Source organism: Lepidochelys olivacea, assembly GCF_965140295.1.
Source record: "Lepidochelys olivacea isolate rLepOli2 genome assembly, chromosome: 3".
Classification (NCBI taxonomy): Eukaryota; Metazoa; Chordata; order Testudines; family Cheloniidae; genus Lepidochelys; species Lepidochelys olivacea.
This window is the reverse complement of record NC_140413.1, coordinates 148,120,194-148,146,995: the sequence shown is the minus strand read 5'-3', so window position 1 is coordinate 148,146,995 and position 26,802 is coordinate 148,120,194. Positions and strand designations below refer to the sequence as shown.

Here is a 26,802-nt window from a genome sequence, read left to right as displayed (position 1 = left end):
CTATAGGGAAGCATGTGACAGGCTCTAGCAACAGTCAATATGCAAAGATTCAGCCTAGAACAAGGTGGAATGAGTGTGCCTCTCTGCTTTAGGGAACAGCCTGCTTTCTCTCTGTCTGCCCTTGGCTCTTGTATGCTAAGATTCTGGATTTTAAGAAACAGTCATGCTGTAACCTTCCAAAAAGAGTATTTTATGTTTTTATCTGAATTCCCTGTTCATATTCCATGAACATAATATCCACACTACAGCTTGTTAAGACACAAGGCCACTGTCTTTACTCTTTTGGGATGTTGATTTAGGTTCATATTTGATCACAAACTCAAGACAGAATTTGAAAAATTTGTAAAATGAAATCTGCATCTTCCTCTCCATCCTTAATGGAACATAATTTATACTCACTGAATCAACACTGCTTGACACATTACCAGAATTTAAAAAAAATGTCTAGAACAATGTGCATTTGTCAATGTATTCAGGTCAAAGCCACAGCCTTGTGACAGCATACTATTTAAATCCATGTGTTGATTTTAAAGAAAACATTTAGGCTCAACAAAAACAGAGAGAGATCACTACATGCATTTTGAACAATGTAATTATAAACAAAAATTAATCCTTTAGCACAGTGTTCAGAGATCTTATTTTTCTAAAAGATGTCACTGGCTACCAGCCATTTAAAGAATGAAACCAAATTTCTTTTTGAAGGAGCAGTGGTAAACTCATTAGCTGTATAAGCGGTCATTTTTGTGTTAACATAGAGCCTCAGAAATTTCAAAAAAATTAATAATGTCAGCAGCCCACTTTATCTACATTTCTATGAAAATGCTTCTCCCAATTTTTTAAAAATTTAAGCACAAAAGAATAAAAAAAAAATCTTAGACACTGTATTAAAAAACTTCCTGAAAAGACCTAACAGTCTTTACAGTTTTGTAACATAACTCTCTTTTTGTATTGTAAGATATTTCATATTCCATTCAGTAAGTGATTTATTGTGAAGCATGTGAAGAAATTCCTTCACAAAATGTAATGGACATTTTAGATTCACATATTCGTGATTATATATATATACACACACACACATATACATACATATATATATATATATATACACGCACACACACACACACACACTCACTCTCTCTCAACAGCAGCTGTAATTCTTCAAGAATAAAGCCTCTGTTGACCCATGTTCTGGGATGCATGAGGTCATAGTACCATTGAGACAGATGTCTAGAAATCAGGATAGTTGTGTCTGCTCAAGAAGTTGACACTAGGATGGAGAGGTCTTAGGCTAGTCACAAAGGTGGCAGATGCCAGTAAGCATAGAAGGATGATTTGAACAGATTTCTGAGGCTGTTATGGAGGATGGAAAATAGAATCTCTTAAATACTGAACTTTGTCAGAAAGAAGGCAGATGTCTTTAACGAACTGAAACTTTCCCCAGTAAAGGCTAGTTTTTTGGATATGAATCAGAGTGTATTTTTCTAGTTTTATCCTTACCCCTGAAAATTTAAAGAGAGAATATATGACTTAAAAAGAGGCTCTCACTCCTTGAGAACATGGTGCTCTCTCCAACTGTCCAGATAAGGGCAACAGCCATTCCAAACAAATGGGACTAACAGAGTAGTGGAAACAGAAATAGTGCTATACTGCCTCTGGGATCTTCCACTTTGATATTTGGGAGGAAGTCACTATTGGACAGAAAGTGACCTCAGGAGCACTGCCTTTGAAAGTGAAGCAAGACAGATAAAAGATGGTTTCTTGAATGGAATCTGAGATAGACCTACTGACCCAGTGGATTCCTCTCTTTCCCTTCCTCAAAGACCTCATCTATTTCCATCTAAAGACGTTCAAGATTTTAAATTCTCAGTTCTCACTCGAACATCCAAAGAGAGTCCCATGACTTCAGCCCAAAATGTCTCTTCTAACCGAGCGAAGTGGCACTGCATTTGTTTCAGAATCTGAAACGTCATACAATGCTTAATGGATATCACAAAATACTTTGACCTTCAGAATCAAATAATTTGCCTGATTCAGCAAAGCACTTCTATAAGTATTGAATTTTAGGCATATGATTATGTCACACTGACATCAGTTAGACTTAAACACAGGCTTTGCTGAAATGGAGCCTAAATCTCTTGTGAAAGATGGTTCAGTACATATTCTCTCAAATATTTAAGTAAACCAAGAGAGGACCAGCTAGTAGTTCTCAATTCTTAGGGCTATAATGGCTGAGGAAGAAGCTTTCTTCTTCAAGTTATTGATTTTTTTTTTGGCAGCATCTTAAAGCATTACTCAGGAAACTGAGCTTTGGTCATTACCACTGCAGCTCAGACAAATAGCGAACCAGGGTTTGGATGTGAGGAAAAAATATTTAAAACCTCTTTACTAGTACCCGATGAAGCCACAGGAAGGATTGATCTAGGAGTAAGCCATAACATCTGGTAAATTCTAAGCCTTTATTTATTGGATGTGTAATTTTTCCTTTATGATGAGATTCCAAAATACACAGTAATTTGTGAGTTTTGTCTTGGACAAAATGTGCTTCCAAACCAAAGGCTGTGCCATTCCAGGTAGTAATTGTAGACTGGGACTGGGGAAGCCAAATGGACCACTGAGTATAAAAGGGGAACATGCAAGTGCCTTAGGCAGTGACAGTCAAGACACCAGGAAGGCTCCTCGAAATGTCTGTCCTTGAAAAGGAACTTACAGAAAGTCTGTTGTGCCCTAGAAGCCCAACAGCTCACAGGATGAACATCTGGGTTCTTTCGCAGCTGGAACAAAAGCAAGCTAAGTGGCTCTCAGACCTGGGGAAACTAGATCCCCCAAAGGAGAGCAAGTCCAAGGAAGAGCAATAGGGGATCAAGGGGAACCAGCCAAGTAGTTAACACTGAGTCAGGTGCAAGAAAGGACCTAAAACTCCCCCCACCATAAGAAAAGACAAGAAACCAACAAGATGACCTTGCTGCCAGGAGGCTCAGAGAGATTCTAGAACCAGAGATGCTCCCTCCAACAGAACTAAGGATTAGGGGAGTGAAGAAGTTCTCTCAGTCCTTGATTTCAAAACTGATTCACTCTACAGCTCCATGGACTGCTCCATTAAAATGGCACCATGGCAGTATTGCCAACTCTCATGATTTTATCATGAGTTTCATGTTACTTGGTGCTCTTCTTAAAACTTCAGCTGCTGCAATCAAGAGACTGCATAAGAATCTGCTTTCATTTAAAAAAGTAAGCTTCTCTCCCTCATAGTTACAAAGAAAAGCTTGAAAACATGAAGCAAATGCACCCTTAAAGGAGCAGAAACCAGAAGGCAAATAAAAGAATTCAAAAAGTATTATTTTAAAAAACTTCATGATATTGGGGGCCTGACTCATGAGTTTTGAATACATGATTTTCCTCTGCTTTAGAACTCTGACTGAAAATTGGGTGAGTGCTCCTGCATCCTCTTCTTTCTCTTTTTTCCAAACTTTTGAAAGAGTTCCCAATGACTCAGCATAGGTTAGTCTGTTAGAATCAGAGATCATCATCAGATCTATGCAGTATGGACTGAACAAGCCTTTAGACTTGGAACCTGAAGCCCTCAATGAAACCAAGAAGCACACAGATTGAAAGTCCAGAGCTGATACATTGCCAATGCCTCCTCCATGAGTCTTACTATGCAGTGGTGCCCAACCTTACTACACAGGAGGGTCACACAAATCTAAGCACAACTTTGTGTGGGCCAAACAGATTCCACATATTTTAAAAAGATTTAAAGTCACCTGTATGGATTTATATTTTAAGTTCAGCTTGTTTCGTATGTATTTAGATAGGCTGTTTCTATTTATGGTATTGTCTATTTAAAAACAAAGAAATCAGTGAATAAAACGGGTATCAGAATGATAGAAAACGGGGAAAAACAGTAAAGAACACATCACCCTCTCCCAAATCAAAATAAAGAGCTGCCCAGAGTTGATAGCCTGAGCCCCACCTCCCAAAGCTGATACCAGGAGCCCTGCCATGTGGCGCAGACAGCCCTAGACCCACAGTGTGGGGCTGACAGCCTGAGCCCCGCCATGGGCCTTATGAAATGCTCTGGTGGGCTGTGCCACGGACCATAGGTTGAGCACCCCTGACCTATTGTATCAGGCTCTGGGAGTTAAGGTAGCACAATGAAATCACTTTCTGGACAATTGTCCTTCCCCCAAACAGTACAAGTAACCTGACATGCTAGTTGGATACTAATATGTTGGTCTCATCGGAGGCATATCTTATGAAGCCCATTATTTTCCCATGTTTGGCAGCAAAGGGTGGGATCACAAACTAAATATGAGTCAACAATGCAACACTGTTGTAAAAAAAGCAAACTTTTTTCTGGGATGCATTAGCAAGAGTGTTGCAAGCAAGACAAGAAGGAACTCTTCAACTCTACACAGCACTGATAAGGCTGTGCTGTAGTATTGTGTCCAGTTCTGAGAGCCACTTCGGAAAGAGGCGGACAAACTGGAGAAAGTCCAGAGGAGAGCAACAAAAACGATAAAAGAGCTAGAAAACATGACCTGCAAGGAAAGATTGAAAAAATTGGGTTTGTTTCACCTGGAGAAGAGAAGACTGAGGGAGGACATGGTAACAATCTTCAAGTATTTGTAAAAAAGGTTGTTATAAAGAGGAGCGTGATAAAGTGTCCTCCTTATCCACGGAGGACTGGACAACAAGAAATGAGCTTAAATTGCAGCAAGGGAGATTTACGTTAGACATTAGGAAAAACTTCCAAACTGTAAGGGTAGTTAAGCACTGAAACACTAGGGAGGTAGGTGAATCTTCATCACTGGAGGTTTTTAAGAACAGGTTAAACAAACACCTGTCAGGGATGGTCTAGATCAGTGTTTCCCAAACTTTTTTGGCCACGGAACACTTTTTAGCCTATTACAGAATACTTATAATATTATTTTGTAGTCGTCTGGTTTTCAAATAAAAAAAATGCATTATTTATGCTCAAATATATTTTATTTTATAAAACAAAGCAAAAATACAAATTTAAAATAACCTGAACTAACAATTTCTAAGTGGAAAGCACGTATAAAGTAGCACAAAAATCAAGTGCAAGAGTCAAAATTAAAAACAGTGTTCTACTTAAAAAAAACCTGTTTTTATACATATACAAACACCAAACAAATTAGATTTTTACTAGGAAAATCTATTTTTATAAACAGAAATACAAATTTGGATTTAATGGGATTGGTGTTTCTGCATTTTTCTATCACAAATTCGCTTAATATTAGGAATAATACCGGGAAAAGAATTTTACATTAAATTATAGTCATTCACAAATAGTTGTAAGCTACGCTTCAAATATGCCAAATTTAAAATTAAAAAAATTTAAAAGACCCTTTTTTTTTTTTAATTACGATTCTTTCACGGAACACCTATTCACATCGTGCGGAACACCAGTGTTCCACGGAACACAGTTTGGGAACCGCTGATGTAGATCACATTTAGTACTGCCTCAGAGCAGGGGACTGGACTAGATGACCTGTTGAGGTCCCTTCCAGCCCTACATTTCTATGATCATATGATTCTATGCTGGTCCAAGGTGAAAACCCTAACCAAAGGAGATGGATTAGAACTTGTACTGATCTGAAACTAGGACTGAGCCCCAAACAGAAGATCAGAAGGGTAACCGTGTTAGTCTGTATCTGAGTCACTCCATGCATCTGAAGAAGTGGGTTTTTTACCCATGAAAGCTTATGCCCAAATAAATCTGTTAGTCTTTCAGGTGCCACCAGACTCCTCATTGTTTTTCCGAACAGAAGAGTGCACTAAGAACAAACTACACTAAATAGTAATTACCCTAGCTGGCAAATAAAAGAGAAAACATGGAAAAAATCCCAAATTATGGAGAGAAAATAATGAAGGACACTTGTAGGGCAAGGGAACAAAGGCTCTGATACTCAAAGCCAGTGGCCAGAAAGGAACTGAAAAGCATTGTGGTCCCCTTTTTATAACCTCTGATGCAAACTTTTCATGCCAGGGGACACAAACACTCCTGCTTTCTACAAGGTTCCAGGCCCACAGCACTATGGGAACAGGTACCCCTGGTAGGAACCTCCACAGTCAGTTCTCAGAGCAGAACCACATCCTAGTTCTAAATTCTGAGCATGAAGTGTATTTACTGCACTTAACTCAACAAGTAATTAAGCTGAATGAAAAACGTTTATTCACATTTATTACAAAGGGTTTTATTTACTTCTCAACAATAGACTCATACATTTAAACTGTTTTAGAGTGTTAATCTTAAACAAAATAAATCTTCTATATCAGTTACATGAAAATTAGAATTTGTCAAAGTACCACATAATTTCTTAGAGGTTTCTTAATCAGAAGTTTCTTAATTAGAAGTTACTCATAAGTCAATTGTTAAATGTTATTTAGTAGTTATTGCCCTGACAGAAGTGTGCATATATTAAATTACCTAACATATGTGACAACTCATTCTATAAATTAACTAAGTGTGGAATATTTAATTTAGGGCTCATTTGTGGAACTCTTAGTCATGTTAGTGAGCACTTACTTGGCTATATTGGGACTATTCATTTAAGTTTTCTCCAAATGTTAGAAAGGGTTGACAGTTGGGCTCTTATTTTTTATTGTCTTTAGGAACATCAATTATGATTGTAAATGCTAATGAAATTTAAAATATTGTTCCCATGTGACACAGCAAGGTTGTTAATTTCTCTCATCTCCCCAACTATATGAAATGTATGCTATTTGCATCTTACAACCTCCATTATGTTTGATTACTTGAATAATAAAACAATCCTGCTGGCAACTTAATACACACTGACAGGATTAAAGAAAACAGCTTTAGTTGCTAATGTAGGTATTGTAATATAATTGAAAATGTTTATTAACAGTCTCAGTTGTCATTCTAAGGAATAGTCAGTTGATCTCTATCAGCAAACACAGCTGCAAAAATTAACCCAAATCCTTCTATGCCAGCAAGATGGGACTTACTGTAGCAAAGGTATCTAGAGCCACAGTTCTCAAACACACAGTGATCCAGGTATGGAAGAGGATGATGCCCTGCCTGCACAGGTATGCAGCAACTACTGCCAGAGTTTTGGAGAATACTCTGGGTGCTGTAGAGAGTCCGAATGATAGCACTCTGAATTGGAAATGACAGGTTTCAGAGTAGCAGCCATGTTAGTCTGTATTCGCAAAAAGAAAAGGAGTACTTGTGGCACCTTAGAGACTAACCAATTTATTTGAGCATAAGCTTTCGTGAGCTACAGCTCACTTCATCAGATGCAAATTGGAAATGGTCATGTCTCACTGTGAATCAAAGGAACCATCTGTGGGATGCATGTATTGTGATATGAAAGTATGTATCTTGTAGGTCGAGGGATGAAAATCAGTCTCCTTGTTCCAGCACCGGTATTATGGTGCCTAGAGTGACCATCTTGAATTTTTGGGAGCATACAAATTTGTTGAGTTTTTTGAGGTCTAATATTGGGCGCCAACCTCCGTTTTTCTTGTGTGTCAGAAAGTAGCAGGAATAGAATCCCCTCCCTCTGTGACGAGTGGGAACTAGTTCCACAGCTCCTAGGAGGAGGAGGTGTTGTTGTACCTCCTGCCTCAGAAGGTGCTCGTGGGAGGGGTCCCTGAAGAGGGACAAGGAGGTGGGTTGGGTAGGAGGGCGGGTAATGAATGGGACGGAGTAGCCCGATAAGATTATCTCTAAGACCCAGCCGTCTTATGTGATCAGCTCCCACACATGATGGAAATGGCGTAGGTGGTGGCCCAAATGGGCACTGTATAGCTGGTAAGATGGGGAGGTCATTCAAACCCTCGATCAAAGATTCTAAACTGTGGTTTTGATGTCGTTGATTGAGGTGCCAAGGGTTGTTGATGTGGTTGTTGGCGTCGAGGTGGTCTGTTTGTCTTCCCACTTCGTAGGGTCTGGAGTGAGGTCAGGCATAGGGAGATTCCCTGGGGCGTTGGTAGGGCTGGTACCTCTTCCTCTTTTGAGGTGGTGTATATATGTCCAGTGTTCACAGCGTGGCAAGCGAGTTCTTCATAGCGTGAAGGGTCTCTCTGTTTTGGCAGAGAACAGCTTGTCTTTGTCAAAAGATAGATCTTCTACCTTCATCTGGAGTTCTTTGGGTATGCCAGAGGATAAGAGCCATGAGGCTCTTCTCATTACGATTGTCGTGGCAGTAGTACAGGCTGCTGTGTCAGCCATGTTTAGGGCTGCCTGCAGCACCATTCTAGATATTAGCTGTCCCTCGATAAGCACAGTTTTGAGCTCAGCTCTTTTGCTCTCCAGGAGGTCAGCAGAGAATTCAAACAGTTTCCCGTAATTGTCAAAATCATATTTAGCTAGAAGGGCGCTGTAATTTGCAATTCGGAACTGTAGAGTCGATGATATGTACACCTTACTGCACAGTAGGTCTAGATGTTTGTGCTCTTTATCTTGTGGCATGGCCTGATTTTGGAATTGTTTGGCTCTGTGATTTGCTGCATCCACAACCAAAGAATTGGGCTGTGGGTGTGAAAAAAGAAAGTCCATGCCCTTTGTGGGTAAGAAATATTTTCTGTCAGTCCTCTTGCATGTTGGAGGTGCAGTAGCAGGTGTTTTCCATATTGCCTCCACTGGGTTGGAGAATGGCCTCGTTAATTGGGACAGCAATTTTTGAAGCAGAGGAAGGTTGGAGTATCTTCAGTAGTTTGTGCTAATTCTCCTGAACCTCCTCTTGGGGAATGTCCTGGCTAGTAGCAATTCATTTACATAAGTACTGGAATTGCTTAAGGTCATCAGCTGTCATGGGCGGAGGTGGCATTATCGCCTTGTGCAGAGAGGAAGAGGGATTGTGTGCAAGGCGCACATCCTCTGTCTCCATCTCAATCTGAGGTGCTTCTGTGTCTTGGTCAGGGGCCACGGAAGTAGCGGGTGCTGGCGATGTGGGTGGAAAGCGTACGTCTCCCTTTCGTGGAGAGGAGGTCCTAGAATAATGTGACCTATATGCCGCCCATGGGTCCCAAGGTGGTCATTGGATTGGGAAGGGCATGGGGGTGGGGGGAACATCTATGGTTGTCTGTACCACTAGCAGGGCACCTGAGAGTGGCGGTGCTTAGGTCTGAGCTGTTCCCCATCTTCCTTTTTGGAGTATGGGGGAGATTGGTGAAGAGAGAAGACGTCCGAATCTGTGAAGGTGGACAATGCCACAGGGGAGGTCAGGGGAGTACTAATACGTGACCAGCGTGGTACCGAGGAAACAGTAATGGCTGTCTGAGTCAGATAGTGTGGTGGTGCTGGTATCGGTGCGAGGTCGAGTGGCAACCATTTGATTTATGCATCGATTTCATCTGCACCGAGTGGTGCTTTGCGGTGCCGTTTGCGGGTGCTGCATGCAAAGTCGGTGCTGTGGGCATTGGCAGTGCCGAAGCCGCCACCAGTGCCGGGGGCAATTGTATGATCCATGCTGTGTCAGTCGCTGTTGCTGTTGTGCCCAGTGCCGTGGAGGAGTCTTGAGAGGGTTTGTTTCTCGACTCCTTGGGCTTTGGTGCCAGGGCATGGCTGGTGCCAGAGGTACCAGGAGAATCATAAGTACTGGCTCTGGGGGCCATAGGCACCAATGATAATGAACTCACAAGGGACCTCTTCTTTTTATGTGGATCCCCCTGTGGAGAAATAGAAGTTCACTTCCTCTTTTCCTGAGAGGATGGAACGGTGCTTCTTGTGGGCTCAGACCGCACTGGGGAGTCTTTGGTGGAGGACTTTGTGGTTGTCCTTGCTAGATCCTGCATGGAGAAATTTCTCCATGAGGATCATCTTGAGCCTCAGATCCTGTCACGGCGGGCTCTCGGCTTCAGGTTGCCACAGTGGGTGCATTTCGATGGGATATGCTCCTCACCGAGGCACCTCACGCACTGTAGGTGCCCATCGGACCTGGGTATTGCCTTGTGGCAAGAATTACATCTTTTAAAGCCAGGGGAGCCTGGCATTATTGTTAAAGAAAGTGGTGTGTTCCTGAGGGGAACACAGGAGAGCGAAAAAAAACCCAGCAGGAGGAGGAAGAGAAGAAAGAAAAAAATTTTTTTTTTAAAATCAACTAACTACAAAAGAAAACACTAAAACGCTAATTTATACTAGCTATTTTCTGTTTTTAGGAGAGAGAAAAATGGCACTGTTCCGAGCTCCGTCTTCGGCTGAGGACAGTAGAAAAGGAACTGAGGGGGTTAGGCTGTGTGCGCACTGACCTTCCACTGCAGCATGGGGCACGGGTCACTTGCTGGAGGATTCTCTGCACCTTGAATTCTTTAAACCACAATTTGAGGACTTCAATAGCTCAGACATAGGTCAGGGGTTTGTTACAGGAGTGGGTGGGTGAGATTCTGTGGCCTGCATTGTGCAGGAAGTCAGACTAGCTGATCATAATGGTCCCTTCTGACCTTAAAGTCTATGATTCTATGAGACAGCTGGGGCACGCACACAGCCCAGCCAGGCACTGCTATTGAGGATGTCCAATCAACTGGGACACACTCATCTGGAGTGGAGCACCCACAGGGACAGCACTTGAAGAAGTGGTGTGAGTTGGGTACTCTCTGGGAGAAAAGTGCACTCTCTCTTGGCTGCCCTGAACACGATACCAATTTTCAGAGAGTTGTTTGGCTGTAGAAAGGGCTTTGAAAATACATTCCGAGCATTGCTCGCTCAGGCAAACTGTTAGTCCCTTCTACCACGTATGACACATGGCCAGCAGCATTTTCAGAAAGGGGTAGTCCCAGACGGTCTCCTCATATGGTGCCAGAGTGCTGAGAATCAGCAACTGAACCAGTTAGATTTAACCAGTTAAGCAGCAAAGAGGACCTGATTAAGGACAGGAATTCCTGATTACCAGATCAGATTGGGGCCAGGTAGCTAATGGGCTAATTAGCTCATTAACTAGGAGACCGGATAAAAGCACACACCCCACCCATTGGGAGACAAAGTAGTTAAACTGAATGACTGTATAAATAGTATGACAGCATAAGTATGTAAGAGGTGGAGTGGTGAAGCACTGTAAATAAACTACACAATGTATGTACAATAGGAAGGTCTCTGAGCAGCCAGTGGGAGAGCAAAGAAGATGGGAGCAGAGGGTGCCTGTCACACAAGGGGGCTTGTCTAGGATCCTGCGTTTTTCTATGTAGATGGAGAACTTGATGAGGGAAGCAGATGGAAAGATTTAGTAGGTGGGGGGAGGGAGGAGACGTTACAATGGCTGGTTGAACAGCAGAAGGAAACGCAGAAGACCTGGCAGACCGTCTAGAAATCCCACCATTTGAAGAGACAGTCCTTGCTCACCTGGCAGGTTGAGCAACAAAAAAGCCTGCAGATAATTTATAAGGGAGCAAGCCCAGGTGCAGTAGCAACTACTAAAAAAAAGGGTGGTGAGTCCTGCAGCAGGGATCGGCATTAGGGCGCAAGGCAAGAGGTAGGCCTCTGCAAGACAGGCTAGGCGGAAGACCCTGAAGCGGTTTTGGTCACATTTGAGAGTGCCTATGATGGCAGGATGGGATAAGAAATTCGGGCCCTACAGCTTGCAACCTATTTGGCAAGGGAAGATCAGGCAGCCTACATAGCTCTCAGTGATGAGCAAGCAAAGGACTACAAAGTGGTTAAGGTGGCCCTCCTCAACTAGGTGACTTTCGACAGAAAAGTACTCGCAAAAATTTTGAGCCACTAGATGGACTGGGAGATTATGGCCCGAGGCTTTTGCCCAAAAATGGAAAGACTGGGCTACTTGCCATGCCTATGGGTCAGACAGCATCAACCAGTCAGGCTAGTTGTGGCAGTTAAACAGAGGAGTTTGTAAACGTGGACATTCCCACAGGGGGTCAGCAGTTTAAGGGTCTGGATGGGGGAGGAAGACCAGAGAACCCATAACTGTTAAGGGTGCCAAGAAGGAGGAGGAGGAACACCGAAGGTGTCGCTGGAGATTGTGTGCTACCAGGAACATATAAAAAGAGACTGCCCATATATGGAGCAGTCTCTACCTCCTTCTCGACCAGACCATGCTGAGCAGGATGGGGATAATCTTGAGACAGCCAGTGTGCTGAAATGAAGATCCTGTCTCCTTTGCAGATGCTGAGAAACCCTGTAGCTAATATCCAGAATGATTACACTGTTATATGCACAATCCAAACCAGTCAGATAATCTCCTGGACCTGGTTAGGAGCATCTTGCTACTAAGTATGTACTATCTGTATGTCTGACAAGGGGCTTGGCCTCGATGTGCCTTGCCCTCATCTCCCTCACTTCTATCCAGGTTCCCTGTCAGGAAGTTGCCACCAACATGTGGCATCTCTTCCTGCCATCTTTCTCTGTTTCCTCCTTTTTCTGTGCCCCATCTTTCTCCAGTGAGAAGCCTCATAGGTCAGGCTGAAGCTCATGGCATTCCCACCACCTTCCTTTTCTAGTGGTCCCAGTCTTCTGACACATCTGATGCCTCTAGCCCTCATCCAGAGCAAGGGACATGGGCAGTGCTTGTGTGTCAGGAATTTGGCAGCACGTACCCCAAAGCATCTGACAGAGAAACTCAGATTGCAGTTCACATCCCCCCAGAGGCAGCAGTTTTTGAAGTTTATGTTATGTGCGCTTCAAAGCAGTTTTTTGTTTTGCTTTTTGGTATCACCATTTCTTTACTTGGCTGGTTGCTATATGCTTCTTTATCCTCGTGTAACGAAGTTCTTCTTCGAGTGCTTGTTCACGTCAATTCCAATCAGGTGCGTGCACGCCACATGGAAGGTCATCGGAAACTTCTCCCTTAGCAGCTCCTGTTGGGTTGGCTAGGGAGCACCCTGGAGTGGTGCCTTCATGGTGCTCAATATATGACCCTGCCAAACTGACCCCACTTCAGTTCCTTCTTACCATCCATGGTGGCATTGGAACTGTGTTCACTTGCTCGCAAGTGCTCCCTTAAAACTAAAACTACAAAGAACTAGGCACAAGGTTAAGAGATGTTAATATAGTTGTTAGTAGTGGTTGGTGACCGGGATTGTTCGTATCCTGTCACCCCACCTTGGGCTGCGGGGCATGCCTCAAGCCCAGGGGTTTAAGTCTTGCGGTGTTTGCCAGAAGCCTATGCCCAATAGTGACCCTCACAACTCATGCCTTAGGTGTTTAGGGGAGGCGCATCAGTTGCAGTGCTGTAAGATTTGTAAAGCTTTCAAGCCTAGAACCAAGAAGGAGAGACACTTCCGTTTAAAACAACTATTGATGGAAGCCGCACTCCGTCCTGCGACACCGGACCGCCCAGCCCCAGGCCCAAGTTCATCAGGGCGGAGCGCCCCGGCATCAATCCGTGACTCAGTGCCGAGGAAGGACTCTGGCAGGAGAGACCCTCGGCACCGAAAATCCCTGGCACCGCAGCAAGGAGCAGTGCTCTGGCTCTGCTCCACGTCACTGGTGCCACACAAGTGGCAAAAGAAGACAGACAGAAGGCGCTCTCCTCAGAGGGCTGCGAGATCATTAGGGAATGTATTGCTGCTCCAAAGAAAAGACTCGGCCACCACGCAGCAGGAACTCGTGCCATCGACTCTGGTGCCCCAAGCACCGTTGAGTCCAGCACTTAGTGACCCTCCGGCAGTGCCTGGTGGAGATGTTGGAGCCGTTGGAGCCACCCTCCATGCCGGACACTTTTGGGGCTGCTAAGGACCTCATTGAAATTATGGCGCCTCTGCCCTTGACCATCAGGGACAAGCCTCCAGCACCGCCTAGACTGGTACCATCTAGAGGCAAGCCCTTGTTGCCAGACAGGCACCGTTCCCAATCCGCATCCCCACACCACCACTCCCCAGCACTGCCCACAGTACAAGTTTGCATGGCACTGGGAGGAGATCTGCATCTCCCAGGGTCAGCGCCAATCTAGGACACCCTCAGAGGATCGGCACTGTCTCACGGCACCGGGGCACAGTACGTGCGGCACTGGTTTCAATCGAGGGACAGCCGGCACCGATCCTTGATGCGGTAATCATGACACCGATCCCAAACCTCTTCTTCACGGCACCGACTGTCGGCACAGGGGTTGTCGGCACTGCCTTGGTCGTCGCCCTCGGGTTCCTCGGCCGAACTGTTTAATTCAAGGCCCGGTAGGCATAGGTCCAGTAAGCGCCAGAGAGATGTCCAAATGGCATGGCAGCCACAGTGACCACCCCCTGCACAATGGCCTTTCTGGACCCCCTGAGCTTACCACAAGGCCCAGGGTACCCCTTCGCGGCCCTCCAGGTCAGTGGCCTCGGGACATCACCCCTCCCACTCACCAAGGGATAGACCTGCCCCTCGGGTGATGGAAGCGACCCTCGCCAGGCTGCCCCCTCAAACTGCAGAGCAGTCAGGGGATGCGGCTCCAGTGCGACCTGTAGCCCAGGACACTCCCAACTGGGCTGGAACAATGGGGGAACCTAGCACAGCCTAGGGACAACCAGCACAGCTTGAGGGCCACCAGGACCCTGTACCCCAGTTATCACCTCATCATTGTCGCCTGGTGAAGCAGTGGCAGGAGCATCAGCCTCAGGTCCCCTGACCACTGACCACAGGGCTCACCAGGATCGACTCCGCCGCACTGCCCATAACATGGGCCTACAGGAGGAGGAGGTAACCAAATAGGAGGACCCAATAGTGGACATCCTTGCTCCAGAGGGTCCTTCCAGAGTGGCACTGCCAATAATTAAAACAATCCAGAATAACAACAAGACCTTGTGGCACACTCCAGCCTCCATTCCGCCCACCGCCAGGGGTGTGGAGAGAAAGTACTTTCTCCCCCAAGGGATAGGAGTTTTTATTCTCTCACCCACATCCCTGCTCCTTGGTGGTCTCAGTGGTGAATGAGAAAGACCACCAGGGGCAACAGGCACCAGCCCACAAGGCTAAGGAGGTCAAACACATGGACCTCTTTGGCAGGAAAGTGTATGCTGCTGGGGGCCTACAGCTGAGGATAACCAACCAGTAGGCTATCCTCAGCAGGTATAGCTTTAACTCTTGGGACGCTATGTCCAAATACAATATACCCACTTGGGATCTCTATCTGGTCCTCTCCAGACTAATGGGAGCTCCATTTGAACCACTGGCTACATGCTCCCTTCTCTATCTCTCATGGAAGGTACTGTTCCTGGTTGCCATCACTTCAGCCAGGAGGGTGTCCGAGTTAAAAGCACTAACATCCAACCTCCCCTACGCGATCTTCCATAAGGACAAGGTATAGCTCAGGCCTCACCCAGCCTTCCTGTCAAAGGTGGTACCACAATTCCACATTGGACAAGACATTTTTCTACCAGTCTTCTATCCCAAGTCGCATGCCAATGCGCGGGAGCAGAGACTTCATTCACTAGACGTCCGGAGAGAGATCTCAAATGCTTCAGTTATAGCACATCAGCCCCAACCATTCCAAATAAAGATCACTGTAGTTTTGATTTGGTGCTGACTGAGTGAGCTCATGACTACACTGAGAGCACAAAACTTTTCAGGAAATTGAATCGACTGTTCATACCAGTGACAGACTGGATGAAAGGCTCCCAGTCTCTTCACATGACATTTCATTATGGATCACGGCCTGCATCTGTTCTTGCTTCGACCTCGCCAAGGTTCCAAGTCCGTCTATTGCAGCGCACTCGATGTGGGCTCAAGCCTCATCCACCGCTTTCCTGGCCCAGGTGCCCATCTCTGCTTGAAGGATGTCTTAACAGAGACTTACTTAAGGCAGGTAGTCAACTTGTTCTTGTAACATACATTAAGCAATGAATTGCTCTGATTGTGCTGAGGAATTATTCTACCTTCAATTCTACACCAACATAACTAGGGCCCTACCAAATTCATGGTCCATTTTAGTCAATTTCATGGTCACAGGATTTCAAAAATAGTAAATCTCATGATTTCAGCTATTTAAATCTGAAATTTCACCGTATTGTAATTGTGGGGGGGAGGGGAGTGTCACAAGATTATTGTAGGGGTGGGGGGGGATTTGCAGTACTGCTACTTTATTTCTGCGCTGCCTCTGGCAGGGTGCTGCCTTCAGAGCTGGGCACCCGGCCAACAGCCGCCGCTCTCTGGCCATCCAGCTCTGAAGGCAGTGCAGAAGTAAGGGTAACAATACTGCAACCCCCCTAAAATAATCTTGTGACCCCCCCCCCTCCAGCAACTCCCTTTTGGGTCAGGATCCCCAATTTGAGAAACGCTGGTCTCAACCATGAAATCTGTATAGTATAGGATAAAAACACACAGAAGACCAGAATTCACGGGGGAATATCAGATTTCACGGTCTGTGACGTGTTTTTTCGTGTCTGTGAATTTGGCAGGGCCCTAAAAACAACACTGAAATAACTCTATTGAAGTCAGTGGAGTTACAAACGAAAACAGGTATAAATGAGCTCAAAATCAGACTCATGGCCATTACTTGTCAACAGTGTAATGACACCATGGTTTGGTTACCTACTAAGCAGAAATTAGAAAAAAAAACCTGACAGCGTGTAATTATTTCTCAGTGGACAGAAAAAACTTATATCATACTGTGACTTAAATAACAAATTCTTAGGCAAAAAATAAAGCTTGCTTAATTTGAAGTTAAGGTTGAAAGAGCCTCCAGAAGGATCAGGAAAAGCTCAAGAAAAAACATCCTTTATGAGAATGTTACAGTTTTCTCAGAAAAATGCAAATACTGGAAAACCTAGAAATCAAAGTGAAGATTCTATTAAAAACTATCAAATTAGGAAACAGGAAACATCCAATTAAGGTCAAATTATTTCATAACTTTCCAATTTGAATGTACTTATCTGCCTTATTATCCCAGGGCATGGCTGAGCACATGGAGCCCTGCAGAATAGTGCTCAGTTCAAAGCCTGTCCATGTGGCAGAGGAGAGGCCTCCATAGGGTGGTAGTTCACACACTACAGAGGAGTACACGGCTACACAGAAGGGAGGAAGGGAGCTTCTGCCTGAGGTCACGTCTCAGCACTTGCTGCGGTGGTGATACCATTGGCTGAGCTGGCCAGTCTTAGCTCAGCAGGGCAGGCTGTGTTTGGGGGCCATTGCTCTTGTAGTGAAGCTTCTGGGTTTCTGTAGGGTCTTGCCTTGTGCCACCGGCAGGATTTAATTCAATGCCAATGGCTTTTAGAAAGCTATCCTGTGTTACCACTTCCGTCTTATTTGGTTTCTATTTATAGTTTCTGTTGATTATGTTTTTGTGTACAATATATACACAAACATTTAAGAGCTGTTTGAATGATGGGGCCTGATTCTCCTCTCACATCAGTGTAAATCAGGAGTAACTAGGGAAAGGCCTCCCTTTGCCCTCCCCTTCCCCCATACTGCTCTGCAGATGCTACTGCAGCCTCAGGAAAGGTAGACTTAACATCCTTCAGCAAAAGAAAAAGTCTGAGCCTGATATTTTTCATAAAAAAGCAACAGAAGTAAAATTTTATGAAACTACCTTCATATGTCATAAAAGACCAGTAAGGGTACAAACAGCTGTTTGCTTTGTAGTAAGCTATGCTAGACCGCTGCCAATATTTTGGACTCAGTTACACTCGTTTCTCCCAAGCACAATCAATGAGCCAAATTCATCCACGTAACTGCAATCAGTGGAACTAGGCCTAGGATTAATTTAGCCCAAAAGATTTATTCAAAACAAATGAAGTTAATCGTTGACAAATATCTTACCTTGACAAAAGGTAGCATTAATTCTCTTGTAACCTTGGGGGCATTCCACCATTTGGGTGTATCCAGGGTAAGCTGGGGGAAAAAAAGAAAACTATTGGTTAGTTATTACAATGTATGACATTTATATGGAGAGCATCACAGTCAAATTACTATATAATTCTATCAAAAAAATTTACATTTACATTTTTAAGGATGCATAATTAAGTACCTAAAAGTCAGGAAATGCCAACATTTAGGTTGTACATGCAATCTGAACACTGTCTCCTTCTGTGTATGCATTACTACAATTTTTAATTACTCAATCAAATACCATTTTGCAGATAATATGACATAACAGCATGACAGGAATTCTTTGAAATTATGGCTTGTCTACATGGGAAGTTACTGCCATAAAAAGACAAGGGTATAAATCTCGGTGCACCAGCTTGCTATATGGCAACATCCCATATGGACACTGCTATAGCATGCTAAGCCCCACTCCAGGACTTTCACACCCTGACGCAATCCCTTAGGAAACTTTCTGTTTCATTCTACTCATTTTCAAAAATGACTGAATCATCCCTGCTGAAAATACAAATATCACTTTCAGGAAGTAGCCATGCTGGAAAATTTCAGCCTGGAAGACAATTGTTTTAGAAATGTTCAAGCTAATGAAATCAGAGTTAGAATAGGAACCTGAATGCAACCTTAACGATGGCAGTTGTTGCTGCTCCCACTATAATAAATCTGAACATATCTGATCCATTGAAAAATATAGTCAGTCATATATTTTATTTTTATAATAGTGCAACCATAATTATAAGAAAGGAAACAGACTTATGCTTTATCTTTTTAATCTTTTTGAGTTTTAAAAGACTGTCATTTGTTGGCTATTATTTATAAATTATCTAATGTGAATTATAAAGGATAACAACACAAAATTAATTCACTTTAGCCAAACTAGAAAGTCTTCAGCTAATTAATAGTTTTATTTCTATTTATTGTTTCTTTCCTCCAAGATATATTGTGAGGTTGATTTTCTAAGTCTAATCCTGAACAATAACATTATCTTAATTGGTAACAATAATATTATCTTAATTGGCACTGTGGTAATACAAATTAATAAAATAAAATAATAATAATAATAATAATAATCTCAGATGCAGCTTCCCTGGATATATTTTAAGCAGAAATAGATCTGTTTCTTCATGGGTTGTGGGTTTAAAACATACGCAATTTTGACCTTTAAACTGGCTGCAATTTTTTGAATTTAAATGAAAAAAAATTGGAAGTGATATTTATCACAGTGATGGGGTTAGCTCCACCTCTTTCCCCTTCCTGGTCTCTCTGACTGCACCACCTCAGGTGCAAGTTATCATGCCTTTATCTATCGCCTTTAAGTATGCTGGAGTGAAATTATGTAATTCGCCCACTCTTAGACCAAGCCCTTGCTACTGTACTGGATATATCAACCGTCCTTACCCAGCAGGAACAAGCTAGTCTTGGCACCTGCAGTTATTTCCATTCAGGAGTCTGTGACCACTGGTATACAGGGACAAAACAGCCTTCTTAAAACCAAATCATTATTTATTTTAGCAGTACAGACTAAGCATTGAGAGAAAAAGGATTTTCATAGATTCCAAGGCCAGAAGGAACCATTGTGATCACCTAATCTAACCTGTATAACACAGGCCACAGAATTTACCAAAAATAATTCCTAGAGTAGATCGTTTAGAAAAACATCCAATCTTGATTCAAAAATGTCAGTGTTGGAGAATTTAGCACGACTCCTGGTAAATTATTCCAATGGTTAATTAGCCTCACTGTCAAAAATTTACACCTTATTTCCAGTTTGAATGCGTCTAGATTCAACTTCCACCTATTGGATCATGTTATACCTTTCTCTGCTAGACTGAAGAGCCCATGTATACTTACAGATGTAATGAAGCACCCCTTAACCTTCTTTATGTTAAGCTAAATAGATTGAGCTTCTTGAGTTTATCACTATAAATCATGTTTTCTAACCCTTTAATCATTCTCATGTCTCTTCTCAGAACCCTCTCCGATTTATCAACAGTCTTACTGAATTGAGGGCATAGTATTCCAGCAATGGTTGCACTAATGCCAAATACAGAGGTAAAATAACCTCTTCTCTAATCCTACTTGAGATTCCCCTGTTTATGCATCCCAGGATCATATTAGTTCTTTTGACCACAGCATCATACTGGGAGCTCATGTTCAGCTGATTATTCACCATGACCCTCAAATCTTTTTCAGCATCACTGCTTCCCGCAGGTGAAGTGGAGTATGGGGTGTGTTGGGTTGGCTCACAGTTGAGCAATGTGGGAGATGGATAAAATCCTACATTTCTTTCTTATTCATTTAGCAAGTACTAATTATTGACAAGCATTCTGAACGGACATCAGCCTCCACTTGTAATATAACACTGTACAGTTTGATTCAAAAGGTTCTCTTGTTAAAAAAAACAAACTTTGACATATAACCTGTTTCTATTTTCTGCTCATATTTTTCAGTATTATTAAGCCTGTGGGCATACAAGCCACAAAAGCTGTTTCAAGCCAAGGTGTATGTACATTATAGGGTTTGTGGCAAAATACCTTGTTCGCCTCAGTAGGCTCAGTCCTTTCTAGCCTTAGAGACTCAGGTTTGGGGCAAGGCGAATCCTTATAGGTGGCACAGGCTCCTGCTACTCCTCTCCTCAGTCAGTCCCTTGTCCTTGTTTTCCTTCCCTTCTGGGGAGGAAGTGCAGCCTCCCTACTGGGAAGGTTTGGTGCCTTGCCGTAAACAGCCTACTGGCAGCTTCCCTGCTCCTCTCACTCTTCTCCTCCTTCCACTCAGGGGAGGGTTTAAAAAGGTCTCAAGTAGTTGGAGTCAGCTGAACCTAATTGGTTCCCTAGCAACCCCTTTCCTAGCTGAACCTTATTGCCCCATGGTTATCTTTTCTCAGTGGCCAGGGAGGGGCCTTTTAATCCCCTGGGACTAATTACTACCCCCCTTTTGTAGCTGTTTGTCCTGGGTTTACCACAGGTTGTAGACCTGATTCAGAAAAGTACTTAAGAATGTGTTTAACTTCAGGTACATGCAAAAATCCCATTAAAGTCAATAGGATTTAAGAATGTGTCTAAAATTAAGAACATGCTTTAGTGCTTTACTGAACAGGGAAAGAAAAGAGGATAGAGATAGTATGACTTAAGCACATGCTTGAATACTTTTGCTGAATCGGGGTCTTGCAGACAACCAAACGTTAAATCCAACCTGCTCAAAAACTGGCGTTTATAAAAATATTTCAGTCTCAAGTAAAGATCATAAAGCACAAAACCATAAAAGAGAAAGCCATGGAAAGTCTATCTTCTTCCAAGATGACTACAATATGAAGAGTAATACCAACTTAGCAAAGGAAAACTATCAAAATGACATGGGAATAATCTGACCCTGAATCTGCATCCTGTGAATGAGTCAACAAAAGACATGAATACAATTTAAATGTCAAACTGTTAACAGTTTATTTGATTTTCTCCTAATCTGTATTGGCAGTTTTTAGGATCAGTCAGTTTGCACAGCTTTATAAGGAACAAGTCAGCATTTTAATGCTTAAAAAAAAATCTACAGAAGGGCTGTAGGTGGACGTGGGTGTGTGAATGAAGAACATGAACACATCATATATTTACAAACTCCACACCCATTATTCACTTGGGTAATTTCTCCATGCTTACCATTGCCAAAAATCACAACACTGTGTGTATCCTTTTCTTCCAATACCTCTGTTAAAGAAACCAACCCTTTTGCAAAATGATACTAATAAGAAGCCTTAAATATTAGTATTTCATATCTGCTATTCTATTTTTACATATTTGCTCCAGGCTCTTTATCTCTGTTTTCAATGGTAAATTCTTTAATCCTACATACTACGTGGTTATGTCTAGTCTTCTCAACCACTGAAAAATTCTTATCTTCATCATCAAAATATAAGAATATCTGGTGCAATACAGATCCTCAGATATGTACAGTATATTTTTTATAAAATCCCATTATAAACTGTTACATTTATTCTTTGGAAAAATTTGTTCTACAGAAATTTAAGTCTTTGATGCAACTATGAAGCACAATTTGGCACATATCCTTGAAAGTAAATAAGGAAGTGTTATTTATTCCTTCTTATAACACAAAAACTAGGGGTCACCAAATCAAATCAATAGGCAGCAGTTATAAAACAAACTAAAGGAACAGGTTTCAGATTTTTTCACACAACACACAGTCAGCCTGTGGAACTCTTGGCCAGAGGATGTTGTGAAGGCCAAGACTATAACAGTTTTCAAAAAAGAACTAGATAAGTTCATGGAGAATAGGTCCATCAATGGCTATTAGCCAGGATGAGCAGGGATGGTGTCCCTAGCCTCTGGTTGCCAGAATGGATGACGGGGCATGGATCACTTGATGATTACCTGTTCTGTTCATTCCCTCTGGGGCACCTGTCATTGGGCCACTGTCAGAAGACAGGATACTGGGCTAGACGGACCTTTGGACTGACCCATTATGGCCGATCTTATGTTCTTAAAGACACCCAATGAGTGCCTTATGTGGAAGCAAATCATAAGATTAGGGGACTCTGGGACACAAAATACACTACCTCACAAATCAATGGGCCAGACTGAGTCAGTAATTACTTTTGCAGATTCCCCTTCTGGGCTGTAAAAGACTCCTGACAAAACTACTGCCGCAGAGCCTTTGTGCTGCCCGTGAAAGGGCCAATCACAATTTGAGACACGATTTTTTCCTTTGAGAAATTTTAAATAAAAATGCATCCCTAAATTCATGGATAAAGATATGCTACACCATACAAAACAATTAATATATTTCCTTGTGTTAAGCATCCCATGTTGATAATTGGGAAAGGAGTGTGGCCTAGGGAATATAGTATTGGACTGGGACTCATGAGACCAGCATTTTATTCCCTGCATTGCCACCAGCCAGCTGGATGACCTTGGGCAAGTCACTTTGGCCTCTCTTTGTGTCAGTTTTCCCATCTCCAAATAGAGATAAGGATACCTTCTTTGTAAAGTGCTTAGAGATCTATTGTAAAGTGCTTAGAGACAGGGATAAAATAAACTCCCATGGACTTTAATGGGGCCAGGATTTCACCCCAGGTCTTTCCTCCCCAAAGCCATTTCAGAACTAGGTATAATTATTTATTATTAAAGTTATGAAACGTTTCAATAGATTAGGTTTACCTTTCATGAGAATCATTTAATAGCTATTTTTCACTATTTTACATTATTCTGTCAAGCTGTAGCAAAAATATTGGGAAAGTCTTCATGGCACCCTAATTGTATAGACAGCATTCGAACAACAGAGTTTAAAATGTAACTGATATTTTAGAGCCTGAAAAGCTTTGGCATTAAAACTCAAAGTTCATTCAAGGTCTCAAGATGTCATTGCATTTTCTCTAAGTAGGAACTGGTGCCTCTATAATTTAACATTTTTGTGCAAACTTTAAAAAAATAAGTCCAGCTAGGTTATGCAAGATGATTCAATATCATTATCTCCCTACATGGAGGAAACACAATGAAGCATCACTAGCTCCGTCAGAGAAGGAGAAAAATAAAAAAACCCATTTCATTGTCACTGAAGCTCAGAGTGTGCCTTCTATCACCTTTCTTATATCAAATAATACGGTTCTTTTGAAATATAGTGTTAGCATTTCTCTTAAAGAAAAGGTATTTAGAGCACAAATAAGTGAACTGATGCAGAAAACAATAATGAAATCACACTTACATGGCTTCTTGGGACATTTGTGACATTTGTTAAAGCCCCAGGAAGTACCCACAGTTCCACAGCAGTCTTCTTGCTTTGATAGGCCAGGGAGCGCTTTACCACACTGGAATAATTAAGTAAAGAATATTCAGGTTAGTGTTACTGTAAGATGCTCCCCTCTAGAACACTGCTATATTACATAATCATCTTGGGTAAAACTCACCCATCTGCAGAGGCCCACTGAAGACTCATTGAAGCCCTCAGTGGAACTTAAATAGTGCACTGGCCTTGAGCTAGTCCTCTTTGTGGGGGTGAGCAGGTTCAGTTTTAAAACATTTTGTTTCAGTATTTTTTCCCCTTCAACTTTCAGAACAAAAACCAGTCACTGAAAGAGTGAGTATATTTCCAAGCTAGTAATTCTTCATTGGCAGTAACTCCTTAAATTTTGCTTTATAAAAATCTGCCCCTGCACTTTTTCAAAAGGTATATAAATCATCTCAAATACCTTTCCCATTATTCTTTTAAAGAAAGGGACAAGAAAGTATTATCATGATTTTTAAATGTCATTTCCTATTTCATTTTTAAAATACAAATACCCATATTACCACAAGTTGTACCTAATGTTTATGACTGGTTACTGAAATTGTAAAATTATATTGAAAGAGTCTAGTATTTGTAAACTGAAAGAGAATTTAACATAAGTAAGACCATTGGGCAAAAAAGGTAAGTGATGCCTATCTATTTTTACTTGTGACTCTTTAATCATGTAAGCAATTGGCCCACTCTTGCAGTGCTTACTGAGGCAACAATCTCATTTATTTCAAATGGTGTTTTGTCTCGAATAAGGAAAACAGGATCCTACATTAGTACCCTATATTAGTAAATATGTTAACACTTTAACAATTGCCAAGCTTAAATGTACCTCCTTGATGGTTGATATTTTTCATTTTGCAAGGCAAAGGCAAGTAAAATGGATTTTCTGTCTAGAGAATGGATACAGAAAGATGTGTACACCTGCTGTGTACCTGAAGAGTATCAATTAGGTGTAAAACAATTCTGCAACATGGAACCTGTGCCACCCTGAGCCATCTCTTCAAGCTAAAATAGGTGAGTTCCACACCAACAGAACAGCCCAAAAGTTAAGAATTGTGGAGCTACTTAGAAATGTCACTATAGAAAACTGGAGATTTTCTCTTCTCAGTGCTTTCAGTCTAGATGGGAGAATGGGGCCCTAAAACACCATAACCTGCTAGAAGAATGCCTGGAGAAATACTGCAGCCCTAGTCTCTTTAATGACTATTCTCCTAGTTTGTGCATCTATTGTACTCAGTAACTAGATTACATCTGCCGCTGAAGCATAGGCACGGGAAGTAGGGGTGCAAGGGGTTCTGCAGCACCCCCAGGTTTTATGTGGAGCAGCTGTCCCTGTCCCCAGGGTTCCACTCCCCACCTTGGGTTCCGGGGGCTGGCCCTGTGCCCTGCTCCCCAGCCACTGGCTCCACACATAGAGCCTGGTGGTGCTTCCCACGCCTACGCCCTGCTCCCAGCCCTCTGCCCGCACTCCGCTCCTCAACCCCCCACCTGGGGCTTGGGTCCTGGCCACTGGCCCCACTCCCTGGCCGCTGGACCTGTGCCCGGGGCCCGTGGCCAGGGTCCCACTCCCGACCCCGTGCTCTGCTTCTAAGGCCCCAGTTGCCTGCCCTGCTCCCCGGCCACTGGCCCTGTGCCCGGCCCCCTGCTCCCGGGGCCCCCCACTCGGCCCCACAGCTTGGCCCCGCACGTGGGGTCCCAGCTGCCGGTCCCTGTCCAGGGCTCCGCTCCTGCCCCCAAACTCACCCCCAGCTGTGGCCTCAGCCCCCTTTCCCCAGTCCGGTTTCCCCCTCCAGGAGACACAGCCCTCCTCCCCGCCTCAGTTCGGGGGGGCGGAGGGGGGGACAGGGGTAAGGGTGCTGGCTTTCCACTACTAAAAATGTTCCAGCACCTCTGCACTGGAGGAAACAGACTTTAAAATTTGTCAGTTGAAAGACAGGAATAAAATAAACTCCGATTCACTTTAACGGGGCCAGGATTTCACCCCAGGTCTTTCCCCCACAAAGCCACATGCAATCCTGGGGATATCAGACTTAACCGTACATGTTAAAAGGGATTAAGCTTTTATTTAAATAGGGTTAGAGTTTTTGTGACATACCAAGGGGTCCGGTAGGCTGGGGGTGGGGGGAAATGCCATCTCTCCACAATGCCTCTCTGAGAGGATAAAATTATGTACTGAAACTTGCTACATCTTAGTCCGAATTGCCCCAACTCTTAGAGCTCACTCAACTAGACAGCTTTCATAATATTTCCTTCTAGTGCAGCCCTAAACATTTACAAGGCCTTCTATTCACACCTGAATACAGCACTACTCCCTTGACCTGGCATCCCAGTCTAACACACTGTTTGGAAGGGCAGTGTTCCTGTTCAACTAGATCTGTTCAGCCTGACTTCCTGGAGACTGCACTACTCTCGCAAAACTCAAAACAGTTGCTTACTAGTAACTGGACTTCTTTGTGAATATTTCCTATGCATATTTATACTTATATTCTTCTCCCCCACCTCCTGCCTTTCCCTTCTTCCTCAGTTCCACTACTTTTCTGGTCTCTGAGCTTTAGTGGGAGGAATCAAGGTGGTTGAGACTGCACCTCCCCTTATGACCTCAGACAGTGAGCATTTGGTGCCATGAGGGGTACGTATGTGGCACCTAATAGGCACAGTTTTTCTAGAAGGATCCAATCTCCTGCGGCATCAAAAAGACATCCCAACAGTGTGCATCGTGCACAGGCAATACTTCAGAAGCAGCTTTTGTTTTGTTTGTTGGTTGTTTCCCCCCCCCCCCCCCCAAATATGAAATATATCATTTAACCACATTAAACTGAAGAAAGAAAAAACCCAAACAAATCAACAAAACATAAGGATTAAAAAATAAAATGTAAAGCTCACTCTTAGTTTAGGTGTGGTGCTGTAGCATTTGTACTGTACTGAAGATCATGATCTCAGTGGTCATAATGGTTTCAAATTTCCATATAAAAACCATGAGCAAGAATAAAGATTCCAAATTCTGAGTCATCTGGCAACTGTGGTTTACAATCCTATCAATAAATACTGCCAACAATTTAAGATCTTGCTCCTATCACATCTATGATGAATTGAAGCTTGAAGAATCAGTGGTAATTTGATTAGCATCCAGCCACTTTAGGAACTGACATCAAGGGAAGGCATCTGCCATGTGGGGCTCCTCAGCTCCATATAAATGGTGCTCCAGATTTGCATGATTTAGGACACGGGTGGGGAACCTATGGCCCAAGGGCTGGATCTGGCCCATTGGTTAATTTCATCCAGCC

General features: G+C 43.1%; 1 protein-coding gene across 10 annotated transcripts in view; it reads right to left on the bottom strand.

Annotated features, from left to right (window-relative positions):
- Positions 1–26,802, bottom strand: part of LTBP1 (latent transforming growth factor beta binding protein 1) — a 377,380-nt gene that overhangs the window by 158,893 nt on the left and 191,685 nt on the right. For all 10 annotated transcript variants that reach the window (XM_084625002.1, XM_084624994.1, XM_084624997.1 and 7 more), the window contains 2 exons: positions 23,447–23,549; positions 17,675–17,746 (listed from right to left, as the gene is read on the bottom strand). In XM_084625002.1, coding sequence (XP_084481128.1) covers positions 17,675–17,746; positions 23,447–23,549 — 175 coding nt within the window. The remainder of the gene's footprint in view (positions 1–17,674; positions 17,747–23,446; positions 23,550–26,802) is intronic.